The 22,364-nt window shown below is 39.4% G+C and overlaps 1 protein-coding gene across 1 annotated transcript; it reads right to left on the bottom strand.

Annotated features, from left to right (window-relative positions):
* Window positions 1–657: 657 nt before the first annotated feature.
* On the bottom strand, window positions 658–19,402 carry rspo1 (R-spondin 1). The gene is made up of 6 exons (XM_079344010.1): window positions 19,003–19,402; window positions 12,723–13,418; window positions 9,898–10,092; window positions 6,821–6,964; window positions 6,124–6,348; window positions 658–2,255 (listed from the first exon to the last, which is right to left on the bottom strand). The coding sequence occupies exons 2-6, from the start codon at window positions 12,817–12,819 to the stop codon at window positions 2,074–2,076; spliced, it is 843 nt and encodes a 280-aa protein (XP_079200136.1). The 5' UTR covers window positions 12,820–13,418; window positions 19,003–19,402; the 3' UTR covers window positions 658–2,073.
* Window positions 19,403–22,364: the final 2,962 nt, after the last annotated feature.

Below are 22,364 nucleotides of genomic sequence, written 5' to 3'. Positions count from 1 at the left end.
GAGTGAAGCCAAAGGATTTGGAGATCCCCTTGCTGGCCAGCTGCAGAATAAGCTGTAAATCCCACCTCCTCTGTTATTGTAATAGCCATTTGTACTCAAGTCATATCAGATTTCTTCTTTTTTTATTATTGATTTCATCATATATAGTGGTATCAATGATGTGATTGACAGCTCTGTTGAGGAATGCCACTCCTTAGCAGAAGACAGCAGAAACAGGGAGGGAAAACATAACCAACACAAGTGTGATTGAGCTTCCATAACTGTGATTTTTTGCTTTAAACTGACACAATAATCTGTTCCACTGTGGAGTGTACCCACCTCAGGGATTTCTGCCATTTTATCCTTTAGTTAATTGTGTGTTTTTCATGAGCAGAAGCAGAGTGACCTCAATACTTCTGCTCCTTCAGACAATCTCTACTGTGCAGACTCGGGTTAAAAATGTGCAATATGTCAGTGCTGGTCACAGGGATATTCTGGCTTCATTCTGTTCAAAAGTAGGGGACTGAGGCAAGCTGTCCATGTGTATACAGTCTATGGTATGGACTATAAAACCACTGTAGCTGATTACAAAATTAAACAAATATCGTATTGAATGCACATAAAAGTCATCCCATCTGAAATAAAGAAACAAGTATCAAAGTCAGTGTATGACCAAAGTTTCATCAGCTTCATCTGAACTTTATTTCGGCCTTCACAGGATAAGCTATACATGATGATACTAATATTTTCTTTCTTCTGATGAGGATAAGCACAGCTGGACATATTCAATATCACAATCCATAGTATGAATGATTAATGTAACGTGTGACTCCTTCTGAAGCGAATACTTTATGTGAAGCAAACAGACCCACGAAGAGAGAGGTTCTTGAAAAAACACATTTCTCTGCATCAATGTCATGAAGCCAGCTTTGATAGAATAAACATGTAAGATGCTGTTCTGAAACTTGAGCAGTAGGAAACATTAAAGTTGTGCAAAATCTTCAGACCCTGTTGCGAACAGACACGGTTACTGAACAGCAGATGACTGGATGGCTTGTATAATAATCAGTGGCTTGTAGTTACTGCATATTTGATATATCGCTGTGGATTTACATTTCCTTCCTCTTGTTTCAGATGCTATTCCTTCATTCTATGAGAGCAATTTTAACACACGTGCAAACGTAAACACACATGTACAAACATCTACTGTAAGTTCTGTCGACACACAACAGGATTCCGTGCAGAAATGCATACAAAGTACAAACACTTAGGTAGGGACAAACGCACACACACACACACACACACACACACACACACACACGGTTGCATGCACAAAGGCACGCACATGCAGCCTCATACACATGCAAATAATCATGTTTTTTACTCATCCTTTTCTGTACAAACACTAACAATAAATTTGAAACAAACAATAATCTATCAAATGGCAAGAGTTTTTGTAAAGACACCAGAGAAGGAGCTCCCAGTAATCCTCTTCTGCGTCTCCTCTTCGGCTTGTTTTGTCATAAGACTCCCTTCTCAAAATAATACACAGAAGAACCTTCTGTCCTCAACAACCACAAATGGTTTCCAGTGCCTTTCTTTTTTTTATATAACTCACAATAGGAAATAAAGGTATAACAGCCTTTGCTTGTCATTGTCCTTTAAAGTGGCTGTTGAATAAAATCCACCTCACAAAACAAATGAAGACAAATCAGGATTAAAATAGGTCTGGCGTCTTCATTTGTAATCTTCCTTTATGTCTTTGTGCTGCATTTAGAAGTCTTGTATTTTTTTTCACTTTGAGATATGATACAAGTCTTTAGTGCCGTGAACCATGTCGAAACGCAGTCTTCAACAGAGGTTTATGGTTCAATGATGAGTCTTACTGACTGTAACACCAGTATCTCCACGATATGTTCAGCTTTTCAAAAAAAAAAAAAAAAAAAACTCAGAGAAACTTTTCCTTTGCAGCAATCTTCCTCCAGGCCTCTTTGCATCTTCTACAATGCATAGCAGCATTTATCCCTTTCCTTCACCACTATGATCTTAATCTTAATTTCTGTCTTCTCGGCTTCATCCAGCAGGGCGTGGAGTTTAGGAGAAGGAGCTTGTTGTGATGCTGGGAGGAGTGACGGTGGTTCGACTCTGGCCTCTTCTCCTCTTCCCCCCTCCTCCCCCTCCTCCACCATCATCGCCCCCTCCTCGTCCTCGCACGCGCAAATTCTCCCGCTCTCTTCTGTTTGGGTCATCTTGCCGGTCTCCCTTATTCTTCCGCTCTGAAAGGACAAATCAGGAAAAAATGCATGATTAATAGATTGTCACGCAAGATATCTGTCATCATCGGATGTTATGTGTATAAATGTTTTCCTTTTGGCTAAACAAAGTTAAAAACCTGGATTCCTGAGGGATGAGAGAGAATGATAAAAGATGTCTGTTTCCGGTTCTTAATATGAACAAAATCAACTAAAAATGTACATACTCAGTCCAGAGTTATTCATAAAGCATACAAAAGGAAAGACATATGTACAGTGACCTGTGCTGCAAATATTCAATAATTATAACCACACCTTCAGTAATAGAACAAAAGATATCTGAACATTTAACCAATGTCTAAACTAAATATCATATCATCTGATCAACTGATATTTTGCTCAGATGTTCATTCTCCCCAGAGGTTGAACCATCAACATTTTGATGAGTCTCAGACTTTTTCTGAACCATCTGTTAATTTGGGATTCGTGGTAAATATCCTATTGTTATCTTGATGTATTTCTCACCTGGTAATAAAAAAACAAATCTTAATGAGCCACTTATGGGACATTTTTGTAATTTTGAAGATCCTGCTCAGCCTTTTAGCCAATGCTACCACAATGCCAGGCTATGAAAGTGAGAGAGTGGGGAATGGCATGCAGGAAAGACCTGGTCCGCTGGCTTTGAGGACTATGACCTCCGAACATGGAGCGCGACATAACTGCTAGGTTATCTGCACCCAGCCAGGAATATATAATATTTTAACGTAAAAGAACTTTTACCTAAGTAAATGATGTCTGTACTTTTGCAACATATGTTAGCATGAACACAATAATGATGTTAGCATGTTGAACTTAGCATTTAGCTCAAAGCAATGCTGTTCCTACAGCACGTACAGCCATCGACTGTGAATTGTGAAAATATTGTAAAATTCCTTTGTAACAGTGACTTATTTCTAATAATTTCTTGCTGAACACAAACATTTAACTGTCTCATTTCCACTTCCCTTGTGCGCTAACATTAGCAGTCCTGTTGTTAACAGTAGCCTAAAATGGCTGTCTAAATAAAAACATCCAGCACAATGTGGTAAAAATCTTAATAAAACCAGCTCTGTAGAGAAAAAAAAGCTCTGCTGTGAATATCAACATTAAAACATGCATGGGTTTCAAGAGCACTCAGTAAAGTCAAGTGACACAATTATCTGCCACATGAATCACTTTAGATCACTTCTGGCTTAATGAGTTAAACATTGTCAAGGGTCCAATAATGGCCCGTGAGGATGTGGAGAGCTGTCACAAAGTGGAAATGGACATCTTTACTAGTGTCAGATGGCTATTGTTTAGGCAGCACTCAAAGTATTGGGTTTTGTATATTTCAAGGAGTGTAGTTACGCTGGAGGATGTTTGTTTTGAGCTAGTGCGTTGAGAGTCTCCGCACATCCTGGAAACTGAGTGAACACGTGCCAAGCGCTGGACAGCGTTCATTGCACAGTTGACAACAGCGGGGCTTATGGCGCCACGGTGTTTGTCTATTGCAATGCAATAATAACTGTAGGTCTGTGTTTATTTCTCTATCAGCATTTTTTAAACTTGCTGTACAAACAGTTATGATTCTTTGGTTTAAATGCAAAGCAAAAAAATCCAACAAGTCCAAAGGTAGAACGCTTCTCGAATTTCATTGAAAACAGTCTTCCACGCAGCCAGTGAAAATCATTATACGGTGATGAAATGGATTCGATATAGTTGAATGTGGACAGACCTAACAAAAAACATTTATTCACCGCAGGCCCATGCAGAGCCGCAATGTGCTCTGATGACAATAAGAAGGATCAGTCCCACACAGTAGTTCACAAACATGAAAAAGTCATCTTTTTTTGTCACAATCAAGGAAACAACACTTCTGACATCATTAACAGGAGGATTTTATGGCCAGCGTGTTTATCTTTTATGTGTTCGCTACAATTGCGAACCATATTTATGAGCTTTTATGGGCAATACTTGCACAAGGACTTAATACTGAGCAGTAATAGTTCATTTATATCAAAGAGACACCATGAGACAGAGCATGGGAAGTGAAGGGTCCTCACAAACACTTAACAGCATCTGTGCTGATGTGCTAACTGTGTAAGTGCTTAATTACACCTCTAACAAATCACAAGTGGAGCCAAGAGAGGGGGACTCCATCAGTTTATGACAGCTCTGATTGTACGGCCTCTCCATCCAAGCTAAACACTTTTGCCTGACAAATGCAATAACACATCCAGAAAATGCTGTTTTCGCATGAGACCCTTTTGGGGAGCGTCAGGAAAAAGGGGGAAGGGGAAGAGAATATGCAGCCAAATCAACACAAAGCGTGAGATCTGCAGACCACTAAATCACAGATGTTATACAAGGTCTGCCCCCTGTGTTTTATATAGCCCGCCTGCCAGCCAACTCCCACAGATGAATCTAAAGCTGTGCATGAACCGGTTCACCGGAGTCATGGTACCATCATCCATGAATTACATCAGCGAGGAAAGTTCAATTTTCACGCTTAAATATTTAGCATCTGAAAACAGGGATGGTTGACACCAAAGATTTCCTCTAAGAGGAGAAGTTTGGTCATCTCCACAGCAGTGTTTACAAGATAGTTCATTATATTTTACTGTTAATTACTCAAATTAAAATTCTTTCCAAAATGCAGATGTCAGACAGAATACATTTCCTTATCATTTCTCAAATTATGCTGTAACAGTCAAACCAAGAGCCGACCTCAACGACCAATGACCACCCACATCAGCCTCCTTTCCTCCAGACACGACTGCAGATCTATATGGGACAATGTCAGATCATGTTCATTTCTTCAGACTCATCCCCCTTAAAAGGAAATGTTCCAGAGTAGAGGACTGTGCAAGGATATGTAGGCCTCTTCCGCGTTTGCTTAAAATAAAATTTCTGGGCATATCATGTTGCAACATCTGTACAGTCGCCAAAAACTGTGCAAAAATATTGTTACGCAAGGTTGCTGCCGTGCAGAAATCCCCAAAGCGTGCCACTGTCTAATACAGGATTAAAATGCTGCTCTTTTACAGCACACTTAGCTCTTGTAAATAAAAACACGTGGAACAATTTGGGTTCAAATTCACACATTAAACAGATTAGTGTAAGGTGACATGTAAATACAATGAATGCGAATGACTTTCATTTAATTATTTTTCATTTAACGAGGGAAAAAGCAGCTTCAATCCCATCTTATCTCCACCGTCGTCACCGCTGGTAAATATTTGATACCTTCACTGCTACGGACTGAATGTTTAAAAGCAGTATGGTTGCTGTTTTGTAGCACTCCAGTACACGCTGGATCAATTGGCCAAATCCGTCATTTATTAGCCTTAGCTATAAAAGAGGCCAAGATCGACTAATGAGCTGTTATGAGAGTTGATAATGGCCACTGACTGGCGAGAAAGACTGTTAACCTGCAGGAGAGCAAGCTGCCGTGGAGACGATAAGAGCCCAAGCAAACATGTCATGGCCGTGTAAACCTCACGCTTCAGCGCTCCTCAGAACAAATAGCACTCTCCAGCTCTGATCCTCGTCCAGCTTTGCGGTGCGTAATGCCCGCCCTTCATCTGCCTGGCTCATAGTCACATTTATTGTTTACATGCTGAGAAGTCAAGAGTTTCTGTATCCTTCTGAGAACTCAGCCAAACCAAACCCAATCAACACGCTGTGGGTCAAAAACACACTGGTGGGAATACAAGGCCTTTGGATGTTGAGTAATGCTTCCATCAGTCATCATGCTAACTGGTGGAGGGATTTCATGAAGCACATGGACTTTATTGCTTGTTTGTCTACAAACCGAGCACTGAACTTTTTAAATTTTGAGTCACTTCCTCTTTAACATATCTGGGCTTACCTCTCACACAGGGCGTCTTGGTCACGATGCACTTCCTCTTTTCTGTCTGAGGTGCGCAGGTCTGTGAGGGCACAAAAGCCGGCGAGGTGTCCGGGCTGTGGACCTGCAGGACGGGCAAGCGAACCCGAGACTGCGAGCCTTTTTTAAATCCACATGTTTTGTTCTTCTTCGTACAAGACCCCCACTGGCCCCACTCGCCTAGTTCACACTCTGCAGGACGCTGACCTATGAAAAAAAAAGAAGAAGAAAAGAAACGTGACATACAGTAGGCTGAGGTATGGCGCCAATGGGAAACAGCTATTTGCAGCCTTTCTGTCCGCTTTGAACAGAATAATGAGGTTAAGCTATTTCCAAACCTGAAAGCAATTTGACCTTTTTCTGTTTCTTTTTGACTAGTTCGAGGCAATTGGGGAATGTTTCTAATAACCTGACTGTGTTATGTTAAATCTATAACAGCTGATGCCATTTTGAAAACACCATGTCATTGGCGCAGTTAGCCGAGATGTCTCCTAGTAATGCTGCTGCTTCCAACGTATGAAAAAAACATTTTTGATAACAAGGTCAGATTAATTCAGCAGGTATTGTCCACAAAAGAAGGCGCTGAAATCACACTTTGTGGTTCATTAAAAGGGCTCTTAAGAGAAGTTGTGTTTAAATTTTAACAGTGATGTGAATGTGGAACGTGAAGGTCACTCACCGACACACTCCATGGTATCATTGGCGGTGCGCTGGTCTGGAGGGCAGCTGACATAACATCGCCCACTGTGTGAATACAAGCCCTCCTTACATTTTGTGCAAAAATTGCGATTGAAACAGGCTTCACAATTTTCTATTTTACATTCTGAAAGACACAGGAGAGACAAAAAGATAAGGTCAAACGAGAGGATCAGATCAGCTGCCACATGGTTTGTATATGATGATGTTTAGAGAAGAAACAGACATCTCTGTTCTTTTATGGGAACAATCATTGCATGTTTGCCTGTAAAAAAAAAAAGTACATCTGCATGGATAAGACAAGAAGAACTTGACTTGTATTTCGCCAGGAGATTTACAAGTGATTAAACAGCAAGGGGTCTGTTAAAGGAGGGTAACACTCGTCTCTTAAAAAACACATGCACCGCAGGCCTTGTTTCTTTGGAAAGTGGGTGTGAATGAGTGCTTCAAGCAGTCTATAGCTTTCTCTGCACCTCAGACTCATTAAAGCTGTCCAGTCAAACAAACACATTTGGATAATTACAAACACAGGAGGATATAAACCAGACATGTTAAACTGCTCCAGAAATCTTTGGTCTCATCTTGAAACACACTTTCCTCACGAAAAACTGAGGAGAAGAAAGAGGAAGCTGGAAATTCCTGTTGACATCTACAGATTTTTCATGTTTTAAGTTAAGTGTATATGAAACCTAACAACAAATACTCTGCTGCTTGACCAACAACAAGCTCAGAAATGATCTAACACTGAATCCTCACTGGGGTTGTAAAGTTCTTGCCTCCTGCTCTCAATTACTATTTTGAAGCACATGACAGTCACATCTGACAGTTATCAGACCTATAACCTAAGACAAATGTTACAAAGAAGAAGGCATGGGGTGACCTTTATAAAGTTAGGTTATTGAATCATCATCATCATCATGCCTTTCATGTTCAGCACACTTTAAAACAATGTTTTAATCTCAAAGAGGCTTTCCTGGTCAAATAAAAAATAGATAAAGAAATAATCAATTTTAAATAGATTAGAAATTAAGTACTTCTGAATTTAGCACTTTCACACATAGACCCACAAGGCCCATGAAAAAAAGGAATAAGCTGTGTGCAAATCTACTCCCACATTTTACATCACGTGCTCACAGTTCATAATTTGAGGGGATGGATTTGCATCTGTGGAGACAATTTACACATCACTGTGCAGATTTTAGGAAACCGTGCCCATAGGGCGCAGGTGGCAAAAGTGGTTAGATCGAGCCCAATGTACGGAGGCTTATAGCAATTCATGCAGACGGCCCAGGTTGAAGTTCTCAACTCCTTTACCGCATGCCATTCCTACTCGTTCCACTGTCCTATCTAAATAAACTCAAAAGACCCAAAATACAAAAAGAAAAACGTGAACACAGGTCGAAAGTCTATTGCACACAGATTTGTGAACTGTGGAAACGGATCTGAGAATGGCTTTTTGTTTTTGTCTTACCTGAGCCTTTAAGGGTTTCAAGAGCAAACACGGACTGAAAACGTGCTACAGTTATTCAAATATTTGGACTAAGAAAAAAACTAAAAAACTAAAACCAAAGACATAAAACACAAAACATTAGCAGGAGAAGGAAATAAACGTCTCAATTAGATCATTTGAGTGAATATATAATGGGATACAGATGCACTGTTTGCCTCTCAGTATATGGTCATTAAATCACAGGGATCAAAATAAGAACGCTCCAAGATGTTACAGCTCCTGATTTTAAATTATGAATATGGAAGTTCAAACTTTTTAAATTACCACATCGACCATAACCTGATTTATGAGCTTTCTTTGCTTTGGAGTTACTTAAACTGGTGAGAAAAGACTATTTAACGCTTTGGACAGATATTATTTTAGTTAGGACTCAAGGGTTGTATTCTGCATTTTCCTTTGCATAAAATCATTACATTCTGGTGGATATTGATACTAACCACATATCCTACAGATATAAGTTACATTCAACTTGAGTGAAAAATATTGGTTTTAATTAGTATAAAAAGTTTTTACTGTGCACATAATAATCATTAGCTCCAGCCGGATCCCATTCAAATAAACTTTCAGTGTAGTTACTTGAGAGGCCGATTGTATTTGATCAGTAAGTAAGAATAAGATAAAATGTGTAAAAAGTGAAAACATAACAAACATGGGTTGTGGCCTGGCTTGAACCCCACACATAAGGACTGAATAAAAAAGACAGACATCGTCTCAAAAACAGACAAACAACAACGCATTAGAAATGTTTTTCTGGATTTTTGTTCCAATCCTGTTTTTTTTTTTTTTTTGCCTCCACGTAAGGGAAAACAGACATCAGACAGAGAGGTTTGCGCTTGTTGAAAAAAAAAATCTACTTACTGGTACATCCAGTGACTGTGGCAACACTTCAACAAAATTTAAAAAGAGCCAAACCTATTTCTAAACATAATGAAGATCAGTCTAATTAGACATAATGACTTTCCTACAGTTTAGCAAATACTTTCCTGGAGTTGTTGCTTATTTTTGTGTCTTTTTCCGAAGTGATAAGTAGCAACAGCAGAGGGATTTCATCAAGCAGTCACTTTAAATTACTGCCACTTTTATTATCTACTGCTTGCGTCTATGTAGTGGTTATTCTGTAGTTAGGGGTTTATCTCATTCACTTACAAACATGAAAGTAGAAGCAAAGGATGATTACAAATATAATACTTAGAATGCTGATTGTGGTAGGGTCCCTATTTTGCTGCACTCATATTTTAGTTTCTTGCACAATACAATGAAACTAGCAGGATATCCCTCTGCTTCGTAGAAAACCACAATTTTGTACATAAACAGGAGATGAAAAGCCAAAGATAAACAGATCAGTTACAATGCTGGCTTGATTTAACATCAGCTGTGTGGATTTGTTCAGAGTGAGCCGCTGCCAACGACCTCAATCGAGCCTGCTTGTATTTGCACTATTCCAGATGTGTATCTACAAATCTAATGTTCCCAGTGATGCATGCAGTTGGTGCACAGTGGCACTTGCAATGTCACTTTGTCAAAAGTCTCAAACTCAGAGTGAAACTCACGCGTGCATCTGTTGTTGCCTTCTGGGTTCCTCATGCCAAAGTATCCCATAGGGCAGGAGGCGAGGCACACGCCGATCTGACGGATGTCGTTGCGCTCAAGGAAGATGAAGAGCTTGGGCTTACATTTAATGCAGCCATTGTACTCCGAGCATCGTTCACAGCCTTTTGGGCAAGATGGAGGCCCCTCAGTGCTAACTGTGGGAATATAAACAGAAAGAAAAGAGGAGGTCAACGCAACAGAGCAGAATAAAAAAAAAAAAAAAAAAAAAGTCCAGCTAGGTGTGGATTTAAATGTGGAAGTTATTTTTTCGAAAACAACAAGAGGAAACTTAACAGTTTGTGTACAGATCCAGCTATAAACCTGCCAGCACTTTATCATTCTTAGAAGTAGGGGTTAATGCTTACAGCTTCATCTAACAGAGGGCCAGGCCAAACATCTTTGTTTGAGCAGTTACTCACTGTTTACCTCAAACTGCTTGCCGGAGATCCTTAACAGATTTATATTGGGAGAAACCTGGGTAATTTGAGCTGACTGCCAACTGTGAGCCGGACAAAATCAGTCTTTAAAAATCACCAATGGTCTCAGTCAGAAATGATCAGGGCATTTGAAAACTACAATATTGATAGACTTTGCAAAAACTCCATTTCTAACTGTGTGAATGTTTTTTGTAAAGGAAACAGAAAAAAATCAGAAAACTCTCCTTTGATAAGTTGGAAAATCCACTGTAGATGCATTTAAAGGTCACTCTCTTCTAATTGCAGACTAAACACTATACAAATAAGTGCCTTTGTTTAAAGAGGCCTGTTAGAGCCTAAAATGCGGTAAAAAAATGCTGAGCAGTTATTACATTATGGTACAGGACAAATATTTTTTCTCTTAATAATGTAACAACTTGTAACATTTTGGGCTCAGCATTTTGTTACATTATTAACATTTTGGGTTTTGTTCAATTTTTTTTTATAGCATTTCGGTTTGTTGTTACATTTTGGGTAGTTCTTACATTTCATGCTTTAACGAGGCCTTTTGAAAATCTAAGAAGCAAAGTGCGCCGCCTACTGGGGGATGCAGTGGCCCAGTTTCTAGGGACTTGGTATAGGAACTGAAAGTCCCGGTACGGACCAAAGTATTTAAATTGGGGTGGTTGCTGGAGAGGTGCCACTTTACTTCCTGTAACAGACAGATACCGGTCCTCAAACTGTTTGGGGTGACCCCTATGTGCAGCCCCCTCACTCTGACATGACATGCGTACATTTCAGGTCAGTAGTGTAAACCTGAATTTTACGCTCTGAGAATAATAAAGTATACAAAAATAAAAATTAATCAGGTTTGAAAAAATATAGCTATCAATAAAAAAGGCAAAATAGAGGAATGAATATATTTAAAAGATATAATTTCAATGAGAGTTAAATGACGATAAACTATATTTACAGAAAGGACTTTTTAGGGAATACAATTCCCTCTTCTTGACAAAATAAAATGCATACAAGCAACAATCTAAATCATTTAAAGTTAAAAGCGTGCTGTAGTGCACATCCTTTTCCAAGAAGCAACACTCTGACCAAGCTTCAGTCATCTAAGTTGATTTATGGTTCTGTACTGTATCAGCGCTAAATATACAATCCTCACACACAGCAATCCATCTGCCGTCCTGCCTCCCAGAGATAAGTCACACAGTTAAAGCGTTAACAGGCTTCTCTCATGAACACATTACACCATCTGTGAGTCACGGTAACCCTAAATGCAGCAATTACTGACAGGTCTTATTGCTCACAATCACTAATAAAAAAAGTAATAATGGGCCCTGGGGAGTGACCGCAGCAGAGGGGAGTATATGAATCTTCAAATGTGGTATTATAAACTGTTCGTGACACGTGTTGGAGAGAAAAAGAAGAGTTTGTGCAGTCTGAATATTTCTCTTTCCTGGGGGAAAAAAAAAGTCATAAACTATGTTTTCAAAACTGGAAGGAAAAACGCTAAATCTGATGACGTCTGATGACGCTGTAGAGGGCGCTCATGTTTATGTCAAGTGACCTAAATCCTTCTCTCCACATTACAATGCAACATTGGAATCTGCATTAGCATTTAAAGTCACTGTGCATCTATATCAATGTGTATATGCTGTTCAAATAGACTACCTTTGTCACAAGAATCAACAGTCAAAAACCGTTTTTCTGTTTTAGTTTGTGTGATTTTAATAACAGCACATCTGTTTCTGTGGCCAGTCATGGTATTATATGAATTCTGCTTCACAGAGGTTGGGTTTGAGGCTGGCAGTGATTGAAAGCTCCTCGTGTGTAAAGAGGGAATTATTCCAAAGCTGACAGTAACACCAGCGCAGAGGCTCCGAGGGCCAGAGATATACCGCGGGTCGGCCTGAGCACCATCTTTGTGGTTGCGTGAGGTCAGAAAAATGCTTACAACAACAGCGGCAGCACGGTCCAATTGAGAGCTTAGAACTGTCAGGTACTCAGTCCATTATGTGCCCTCAGAGCCAGACGCATAAAGACTGATGGCTTTGAGGGTGAATCCATCAAAACCCCCTTCTATAAACAACCCAAATACCCATAAGAGTTTTACATAAACTGAGAGAGGCATGATCTTAAAAGGAGGAAGAAAGAAGAGCCATGCAGGGGAAACACTGAACCTAACATAACCCGTCTAGGAAAAACAAATAGGAGTGATGAGAAAATAAACAACGTGTTATCTTTACTTTGCTTGTTAAATGTTTATAAGACATCCACCACCGTGACTCAGAGCACAGAAACGAAAGGAGGGGGGAGAAAAAAAGAGATAAAAACAATCTGTGAAAAGAGGGAGAACTCACCCCGTCTCTGCCTTCTCGCCTTGGAGAGCTTGAGAGAATCGCCTTGACCCATGGAGCTGAGGAAGACCATTGCCAGCGCCACTAGTCCCAGCTGCATAGTCCCTGCTGCCTTCCCGGCCACGCAGGGTCCCCCCCTGCGACCAGATGGATCAGGTTGGGGGGGCCCCTTCCTCTGTGGGACAGGTGGATCCCTTTGCAACTGTGACAGATTATGATCCTTCCTCTCTCACTCTGTCTTGTGGCACTGCTCTCTTCCTCTGCGTGTGTCTCCCGTTCTCTCACCCCTCCTCCTCTGTCTCTCGGGATCTCTCACTCCAGGCTGCAGCGGATGCAAGTCTGTGTACTGGAGGGTGATGTTGCAGTTACAATTCCAAACGAGCCCAAGGCACGAGAAGCCATCGCTGAAAGAGGAGGTTGGGTTGGAGGTGTTAAGCTGAGGATGAAGAGGAGGAGAGAATGGAGAGGAGGATTGACAAACTTCTGGTGGTTCAACCCATGAAGCTCGGGGGCTGGCAGGGGGATCAGGGAACACGCTGATTGATCGCTGTCGGAGATGGCCTGAGCTCAAAGCATGTGTTCTATTAAAGATGCTTTAAGGAGGCAATAAACGGAGGGCTGGCAGATTGGAAAAGGGTGGATCCAAGTTCCTGACTATGTGTATCTGGGCGTACCAGGACCTGCTGAAAAGAAACGGATCTAGAGATGACAAAAAGATAGGAAACAGATTTAGGAAAAGATTTTTTAAAGGGATAAATACTTTCTCTCGTAATCTTTCACTGGCTTTTAGAGAGTGCTAGGATTGAACGGAGATGGTCTGTCTCATTTGGTAACATCCTTGATTGAGTGTGGTCCCTCTGGAAATATAATCTTATCAGCCTGCATGATTTACAATCTTTATGATCTACATGAGATATAGGGGTTCTTAAATGAGAATCTCAACACCTACTGTATGTCATGCATGAATAAAAGCTAAAGCCAGCAGCCCATAAGCTTAGCTAAGCATACAGACTAGTTATTAAGGGAAACAGCAAACGTAGCACTGTCCAAAGGTGACGAAAAACTGCCTACAAACACCAATAAAGCTCACTAATTAACATGTTGTATCGCATGTTTTTAATCAGTACAAACGTTAGGTGTAAAAACAACAAGTTGCATTTTTGAGTTTGTCAAACAGTTCTTTTGCCAAGTGCCCCGGCTTACTGAAGGACCTGCCGACAACATCCTCATGTCCACCTTTAAACTTCTTTACATATTATCTGTGGACAGAGCCAGTTAGGTTTTCATATTTGTATTTCAGTCTTTATGCCTACTGGAGGTAAGAAAATAATGGTGAAGTGACGTTTTTTTTATTTTATAGATTTTTCATGTTACCCTATAAGTGAGAAAGTGAGTTGGTCTGTTTCCACAACATTTTAAAATTCTTCTTCATCATTTTTTTTCCCATTAGAAAAAGGACAATGTCCGAGCAACAACCATAAGAAACGTCATCACATGGGACTGCCAATCTCCCACTCAAACTCCTGTGATCAATGCATTCCAGCTGTAAAGGGTGCTACATTTTCAATTTTGCATAGAATTGGCTGTTTTCTCCAAACAAAAAATGACATTTAGTCTATCTTAGCATGTCCAAAGATCAAATCTGCTTATTATTACTTTTTAATGTACCTCTGGAAAAATACACTGTAAGTTCAATCAATTTCTCCTTTGTGTGTGCATCGAAAAATCACCTCAGTTATAGATTAAAACAGCATATTTATGTAATTTTATTGCCTTCATGAAACATCAGTCATCGGCCGGGTGTAGATTCTGATTGACTATGATAGGATGGACAGGGACAGGGAATGGAAAGTCCTAGTCTGCATATTGAGGTGTCAATCCAAAGGTCAGTGTATGGCTGTCATTTTGATGTATTACAGTTGAAGAAATTCATTCATAAACATTAGTTAATACAGAAAATACAGTGGGAAATCTGGACAGCTGTGGCAAATCTGAAGCCACCTGTGGATCTTTATGGATGAAATGTGTTTGGATTAAATCTTTCACTGGATTTGGATGGTGGGAGCCTTGCCGATGCAGCAGGACCGTTGTTGTTGGAATGGGGAGAGTTCAGTAAATCCTCAAATGGCAACTCAAAGACAGAAAAATCATTTTGTTGTTAGTGGTGTGACACGTGGCCGTTAATGGGCCAACAATGTGTAGGCGTTCTAGGCATTTTAAACGTAATAAGGTCACCATAATGCAGACTCCCATAATCCCGAGTTAGAAAAAGGATGGAGCTTGTTGTATACACTAAAGAAAATATTGTTCAAAGTCTAGAAGACGAATAGTTTCAAAACATGAGCATAGTGAATTTAGTTAGTGAATAACAAAAAAAAGGAATTCAATGCTTGGTCAACAATAGGCCTAATCTGACCAATCAGATTCAGCCTTCTTTAGTCTGTGACACCCCCATATATTTCCATTGTCTTTTCATTCATCGATTAAACAGTAAGCTGTGAAACACTCACTGAATACCCTAAAAGAAGACTTACAGCCTGAAACAGCAGTACAAAATTAAAACATTTGAGCTCTGGAACATCTTCAAAAAAAATGGCAGTGGCATGAATACAGTGAAAGTCATCCCAAACCATGTGAGGTGGCATTCTGACAAACCAATGCTACAAACATGATATTCTTACCCAGAGCACAGTGTATCATTTCACCCAACGTATTGAAGCATGAAATGTCTGAATAAACTCATGACTGTAATTCAAACTATCTTTCTGCTGTTGCCAGTCAGACATCCCAAAAAGAAACCACATGCACTTTGTTCTCCTGACAATTTAAGCTACATTTGGACATGCATGATGAATTGAGCATGATTGTTCTCTTACACAGAGTGAAGTCAACTCTCTCTCTCTCTCTCTCTCTCTCTCTCACTATGGGACGCCAAACACTCACAGCAAAGGCCTTTTGTCATATTTGGTGCTGAGATCTTTTTTAGATAGTGTCATTCGCTGCCTGTATTTACAGCTCTTGTGTGAAGAGGACACACAGAACACGTTAGCTTCTGAGCAATGGGAGGTCCTCCCTCGCAGCTCAATAAAGAAAGAGAGGACCATATTTGGTGGTTGAGTTGCTTGTGGCTCTGAATCACACTAAGGACAATGCCATTTGGTGCGTCTAAACATTCCAGCAGGTGACATTTCAGCCTCACAATGAATATAAATCCAAACATATAAAGTATAAAACAAAAGGCAGACATCTTTGAGATTGTGTCATGTTTTTTCTACTATATCTGACCAGAAATATTTTGGGGATCCATTGAGAGAGTTTTGCTTGATGCAAGAACAGGGAAGATACAGGGAATAACAAATGTCATTAATGACATTAAAATATGTTATATGTTATTTGTTACTATCCCAAATGTTAAAAAGTACATATCATAAAAAAGCTTGTCTCGTGTAAAGCTGTATTTCCTATCTCTGAAATGTAGGAGTGAGTCATTAAGAACAAACATATTTTACTGTTGTGCAACAAGATTTAACCTCTTGAGCGACATGCTATTTAGTTGAGCTGCTGGTAAATGTGACTATCACTCACTCGGTTGGTGACTAATTTCCTCATCCTACTCGCTTATATCCTTGAAAAAAAATCAAGTTTATTTTCAAATCATTACAATTCCACAGCAATGCTTACGTCTTATGACAGGGTGACTATAATTCATCCTATCCTTTGTAAAAAAAAAAAAAAAAAAAAAAAAAAGAAAGAAAGAAAAACTAACACTGAAGCATCCCTCACCACCAGAAAGTTTATTTACTTTTTAACATTTAATGACTTAGAATGTCAAAGACACCACACTGCGTACGTCATATTTACAGGAACGAGCCAAAGGAACCATGCACCTGTTGATGACTCGAGGGAAAGTGATGACCAGAGAGGATGTGACATGCCAAGTCTTTGGATCTCTCAGAATACAACCTTTCCAACACTGAATAACTCAAGCCCCGGTGCCAGAGACTCTTTCATAACCCAGCACTCCCACAACTTTGTGCAACCTGCCAAAAGCCCACCTCAGCTCATCCATATCGGCTCTCACGCAGCACGCAGATATTAAAGGCAAGATGGGGCTGTGGGCTGGGTGAAACTGATTATTGTACTCTGCGTATGAGGCCCTTTATACTCACACGCAGCATCACAAACAGTCGTCTCGTCAGGCGATATTTGGCACCTGTGTGTTTTCAAAGCTCCCTGTCCCTGCTCTCTCATCCGTTTAACTGCGAGCCCTTTTCTCACCATCACACACATTCAGCTGAGCCCAATGAAACTAAGCCCGGCTCATCAAATAGTCAGGAGATTAAATTGCCCTCCTTTGTAAGTCCTAAGTTTGATCTATCAATTATTCAAGCACTGAAAGGGAGCCCCCACACTGGGAATTTATTGAACTCTTGAAGGTGCCATGACTCTGAGCTCAGAGGCAACCTGTCGATAAACTTTGTGCCTGCGACTGAACCCAAAGGCTTTTAGACACGAAAGGACTCAATGAAGATCATTAAAAAAAGCCTCAAACACGCAAAGTTTAAATAGCAGCATATCCAATGCTCAACAAGTCAACCAAACAGAAGGCAAATAAGGATGAAACAGGCCCAGACTTCAGAGGTTTTATTGCGAGTTCATGTGTCTTAGCCTCTTTATCCTCACACGGGCATGACCAAATTGTTGGAGCCACACTTCACTGTACTGTGCAACATGTGGTCCTGCAGCAACCTCAAACCGTCTTGTTTTCAAAATGAAATTATTTTTAAGTGCCATCTGCCACATGGAGTTCATAAGTAGGATTTCGTGGTAAATTCTGGCTTTTAAAGGAGCACATTTCGCTCCATAAATATGGCTGCTCGCGTGTGCAGCGAGGAAAACAACAGGAATTTGTGGATCAGACTGTTCATGTTAAATGGACTTGATATTTATAAAGCCCTTGGTTTAACGTCCAAGCCATAACCTCCAGTATTAGACAACTCTGCCAGGCATTAGAATCGAAACAGAAGAAGAATATTGAGATATGGTCCAGAAAGCTGAGATAAATACATTAGATGCTGCCTAAGGCTATTGTCAGAAAAATAGACCCACGCATGACCATAATGCTCATAAATGCCTCCATGCTCTCCAGATTTTGAACTTAATCTGTTAGATGTATGCCCAACTCAGAGCGTGGAGAATCACCTGGCTGCACAGCCAGAAACCACAAAAGCTTCAAACATTTCGCTAATCACTTCCTCTGCTTGCTGAGCTCAGACAGTTAGAGGTCAAATGTGCAGCAGATGAAACAAGATCATCGTTGGCCTCTTCCACCCATCAAACCACCACCAGAATATCTCTCTCTCTCTCTCTATTTATGTTCTCATGTCGGTCTAAAGCCTGGACCGCTCCAGCAGCAGTCAGAGGGTTGATCCTACACAGCTCAGTTGAGCGCGGTTCAGCTTTTTGTCTTGCAGGCTCGCACACCAGCCTGGATTACAGCTGTTTGCACTGCACTGCTCCTCAGGGAGGGAAATAAATCAAGTGCAGATCTCCACCTGTCCCCCGTCCAGCATCTCTGCCGTCACACCACTGTCCTGTTGTTTTTCTCCATCCCTCCCTGCCTGACACATTGACATTGAGAAGACTGACATTTATGGAGCTCCAGATACTGTCAAGGAGCTAGTCTGGTGTTGGCCTATGTGTACATGCATTTGTATGATGTAAAGGAAATACTACCGAGTGGGGAAAAACCCCCCACAAAAAGTGAGTTTCCACTTAGAGTTTCCACAACCAACAACTTTAGATATAAGAAATGAAATGAAAGTGAATTCTAATTATTATGATTGATAAACTTCGTTGGTCTAATAAACACTGAAATAAAAAATACAAACTGAATAACTTTAATATTATTTAGGGTTATTACATCACACATGAAATATTTTGATTTAGAGTTGTATCTCCAAATAGGTCCATTTTTACGGATTGTTAAAGTTTGTGTATTTGGATCCTCTCATGAATAATAATAATACTAATTATTATTACTATTATTATTATTATTATTATTATTATCAATAATAATAATAATCTAAATAATAATAGGCTAATAACATATTAAAACGGGGTGCATTAAACTAACCTTTACATGAACAAATTTCAAGATTATCTGTGGTGTTACAAACTTCAATGACAAGTAAGACATATATATGACATTTAATTAAGCTCTAATCAAAGCCGTGTGTAACTATAAGTATAATAACATAACAGTAGATAAGAATCAACTTACCTTTGCAGCTGTTCCCCCGAACAATGATGTTCATCGGAAAATGTCCTTTTTTATAAGGGAAAACTCCTTTACTTGTTTGGTCACAAAGAACTCCTCCTACATGATACCCCCCTGCAACCCTTCTCTGCAGTCATTTAAAAACACATCCATTTCTATAAACCGCTGTCGAGCTATTAAGATAACTTCCGTGCAGGCAGGGGATGCACAGAAAGAGAAAGTGTGAGGTAGATTACAAATTAATTCTTCAAGTAAAAAAAACCAAATCACATGCATCAAAAGTTGATATTCCGATGACATGAATCACTTAAACTTTGTATTTCTTCGTCTCCAGTCAGAAGTCGCGTTCGCTCTGCAGCTCCTGCGAGTTGCGCTTTTTAAATCCACTTTGTGCGTCGAAGTGCATCCAACTCAGGCAAGTAGAGATTCAACGCCGCGATATTTGCATCCAAAACTCAGCGCTGCCAGCGGGCATTAAGGCCCCACCCCCCAATTCTCAATGAGAGATGAAAAACCTGAGCTGGACTCGTGCAACACTTCACCTAAACATTGCAAACCAAGGAAAGGTAACTATTGCATTGAAGTTCACAACAAGCAATTAGTTCGTTTAATAAAGCTATATATTTTTATATTTTAGACTTTCATAGACCATACTCAAGAGCAATTCACAATGAATTCCTTAAAATATTATGACACAATCAAGTGGAAAAACACAGACAAACTTCAGCATCGGTTACATATGATTTTAGACGTTTAATTTCACTTTCATTATGCACGTGCATAAACTTTATTTGTGTTGAGCATCGACATGCCTGACCCAGGGAAGGAAAGGTGCAGCACATAAGTCTGTTCTGAAAATAAAACAAGAAAAAACAACATTAAAAGGAGGATGATGAACATTATAAAAAGTCCTTGTACATATATAGCTATTATAATACAGTATGAAGCAAAAAAGGCAGAACGTGATCCGGAAGTGAATTTAGCATACTATTTTAAGCATTTATTGATCAGTGGTTTTTTAAAAATGACTTAGCCCAATGTAATTTCCTTTAACCCGTAAAGTAAATTTTGAACCCATGTAGGCTACACATTAATTTATTTCGTTTTTTAATTGTGTTTTTTTGGGGGGCAAAGGGGGAAAACATTATTCTTCGGATAAATGTTGGCAAAAGAAAAAAACATTTAGATTCGAATCAAATTCTGAAAACAACATACAATAATCCCAATCCTTTGGGTCATATTATCAGAATTTCATATATTCTCCATTTCCCTGTTATCCAACAGGGGGCCATAAACAACAATTCTTGGGGATCATGCAGACCAGCAGTTTTTTGTTGTGGTACTTTGACATTTATCAGCAACATTACTACTGGATAAACACCAGCCACATTTATCGGCACTTCTCCTGCTGAAAGATTTATCATGAGAATGAAGCTACAGCGCTGGCTCTTTGCTTTTACGTCAATGGGCCAACAAATAAAACAGAGCCAGAACTCATCTAAATGATGGCCTGTGATGCAGTTTGATGTCTGTCAATGAAGACAAGCAGAGACGTTATTCTGTTGCTGAAATTTGAAGTGCACTTAGTCAAGCTTTTTGGTTTTCTGAACATTTTACTACCTCATAAGGTGATAAGGTGAAAGAATGCATTTTGTAACCCCTATATTATTTACAGACAGTGATTTTGATGAATTTTAAAAGTGATGAATGCTCATAATACTTGTAAAACACCAGGAGTAGTCTCAACATAAATGATGGAGGAAACTACTATTTTTACATTAGGAGAATAATGACAAGTGACGCTTCGGAATCGGCCTGTTGGACTTTATTCTTAAAGCCTTTTGAGACACTTTGATGGCCAATTTATCAGCTGACTGCCAAGAGACCGCCCAGGGGAGCCCTAAAACGGAGACAGACAGTCTTCTTGTATCAGCTGTAAAATGCTTATGCATGCAGATACTACAAAGCAAACTTTATTGAGGTCATAATTTTTGTCATAGCTAAAACGCCAAGGGTAGTTATGAGTGATGTAATAGCTCCAGGGCAGACAGGAGGGCAGCCAGTTTACAGAGAGACCCCGGAGATTAATGCTGACAAATGATAGGTTTATGAGTCCAACATTGTGACTGTGCAGAACCGTGTATCCCAGAAGAAGAAACACAGATCTTCATCATATCCATCATATTTAAAAAAAATGAAAATAGTACCACTGTACTCCAACAGAAATGTAAATCAAAGAGAGCTGATGTTAAAACCATATTATACCTTTCAATCAGTTGAGTCTTATGTCAACATCATGCAGTTTCAAACTCAGATCAGAAAACTGCATGATTGGATTTACCCGCAGCTTAACCATTCAGAAAGCATTGTTCACTATGTTTTATAAAATAACAAAAGGGAAGAATACGGGAGTGATAAGATATGTTGGATGTCAGATGTTTATCTTCATCATTTTTTTCTTCTCATAATCTGAGCTTCTAAATATCCCCTCTGAAGATCAATAAATTATCTTTTTATTTATGATGAGATGAGAGAAAGATAAGACAAAGATACGATTAACTTTATAATCCCAGTGGGAAATTTGCCTTGGATTTCTCAGTTCTCCGTTGCAGTAACAAAATATCAAAGTACATTTTATTCACCAGTAAAACATGCCAGTTGAACATTATTAAAACCTGTACAAAGTACAAGCATACTACTTTGAAGCCTCATGTCAAAACATTTTTGTGCAATCCAGCCACATTATTTGTACCTTTTAGAGGGTATTTGAGAATAAAATTGATCATTGGCTGAGATTACAAATGCAACTTTTTAAAGTGCTATTGGCAAGTCAAAAAAAAGAAAGTTTCACACAAGATCAATGCTTTAAAAAAAGTGCATTCTCCAATTAATGTTTCTGGTGTAGGTTTCTAAATGTGTTTTGGGTTAGGAACAGGGTACCATCGTTATATAAGCCTTGATTTTCGGGACAGTTACTTATCATTACACATATTCATACCACACCAAAGTGATTGACGATTTGTCAACTCTTATTGGATGTTTTAGACACAAACAATTTAGTTAAAAAGGTTTTTCTACATAATTAGTGTGCTATAATCTGAACTCCTCCTCAAGCTGCTCTTTTCACATTCAGTTTCCTTTAAATAAACTATAAAAATACTTTTGACGCTGTCTCCAAAGTCAATAGTCTCCTTAGTTGCCTGTAAAAATGTTTGTGACTCTATCTGGGCTATCGTAGCCACAAATCAACAAACTCAGATAAAACACACAGATTACGGTGCTTCAAATGGCTTTCATCAAATACTTCAATGTAAGATAAGAAACTGGACCAGACATTAGTAATGATGATCGTAATATAACTTAGA

This window comes from Symphodus melops (genome assembly GCF_947650265.1).
Source record: "Symphodus melops genome assembly, chromosome: 5".
Classification (NCBI taxonomy): domain Eukaryota; kingdom Metazoa; phylum Chordata; class Actinopteri; order Labriformes; family Labridae; genus Symphodus; species Symphodus melops.
This window is presented reverse-complemented; position numbering and strand designations above follow the sequence as displayed.

What these genes read in the sequence shown, in the direction of transcription:
- rspo1 (XM_079344010.1), bottom strand. Translation starts at nt 12,819, where the DNA reads ATGCAGCTGGGACTAGTGGCGCTGGCAATGGTCTTCCTCAGCTCCATG. An exon ending in GGCGAGAAGGCAGAGACGGG is followed by an intron (nt 10,093 to 12,722) that starts GTGAGTTCTCCC and finishes ATATTCCCACAG; the next exon opens with TTAGCACTGAGGGGCCTCCA. An exon ending in CAAGACGCCCTGTGTGAGAG is followed by an intron (nt 2,256 to 6,123) that starts GTAAGCCCAGAT and finishes TTGTCCTTTCAG; the next exon opens with AGCGGAAGAATAAGGGAGAC.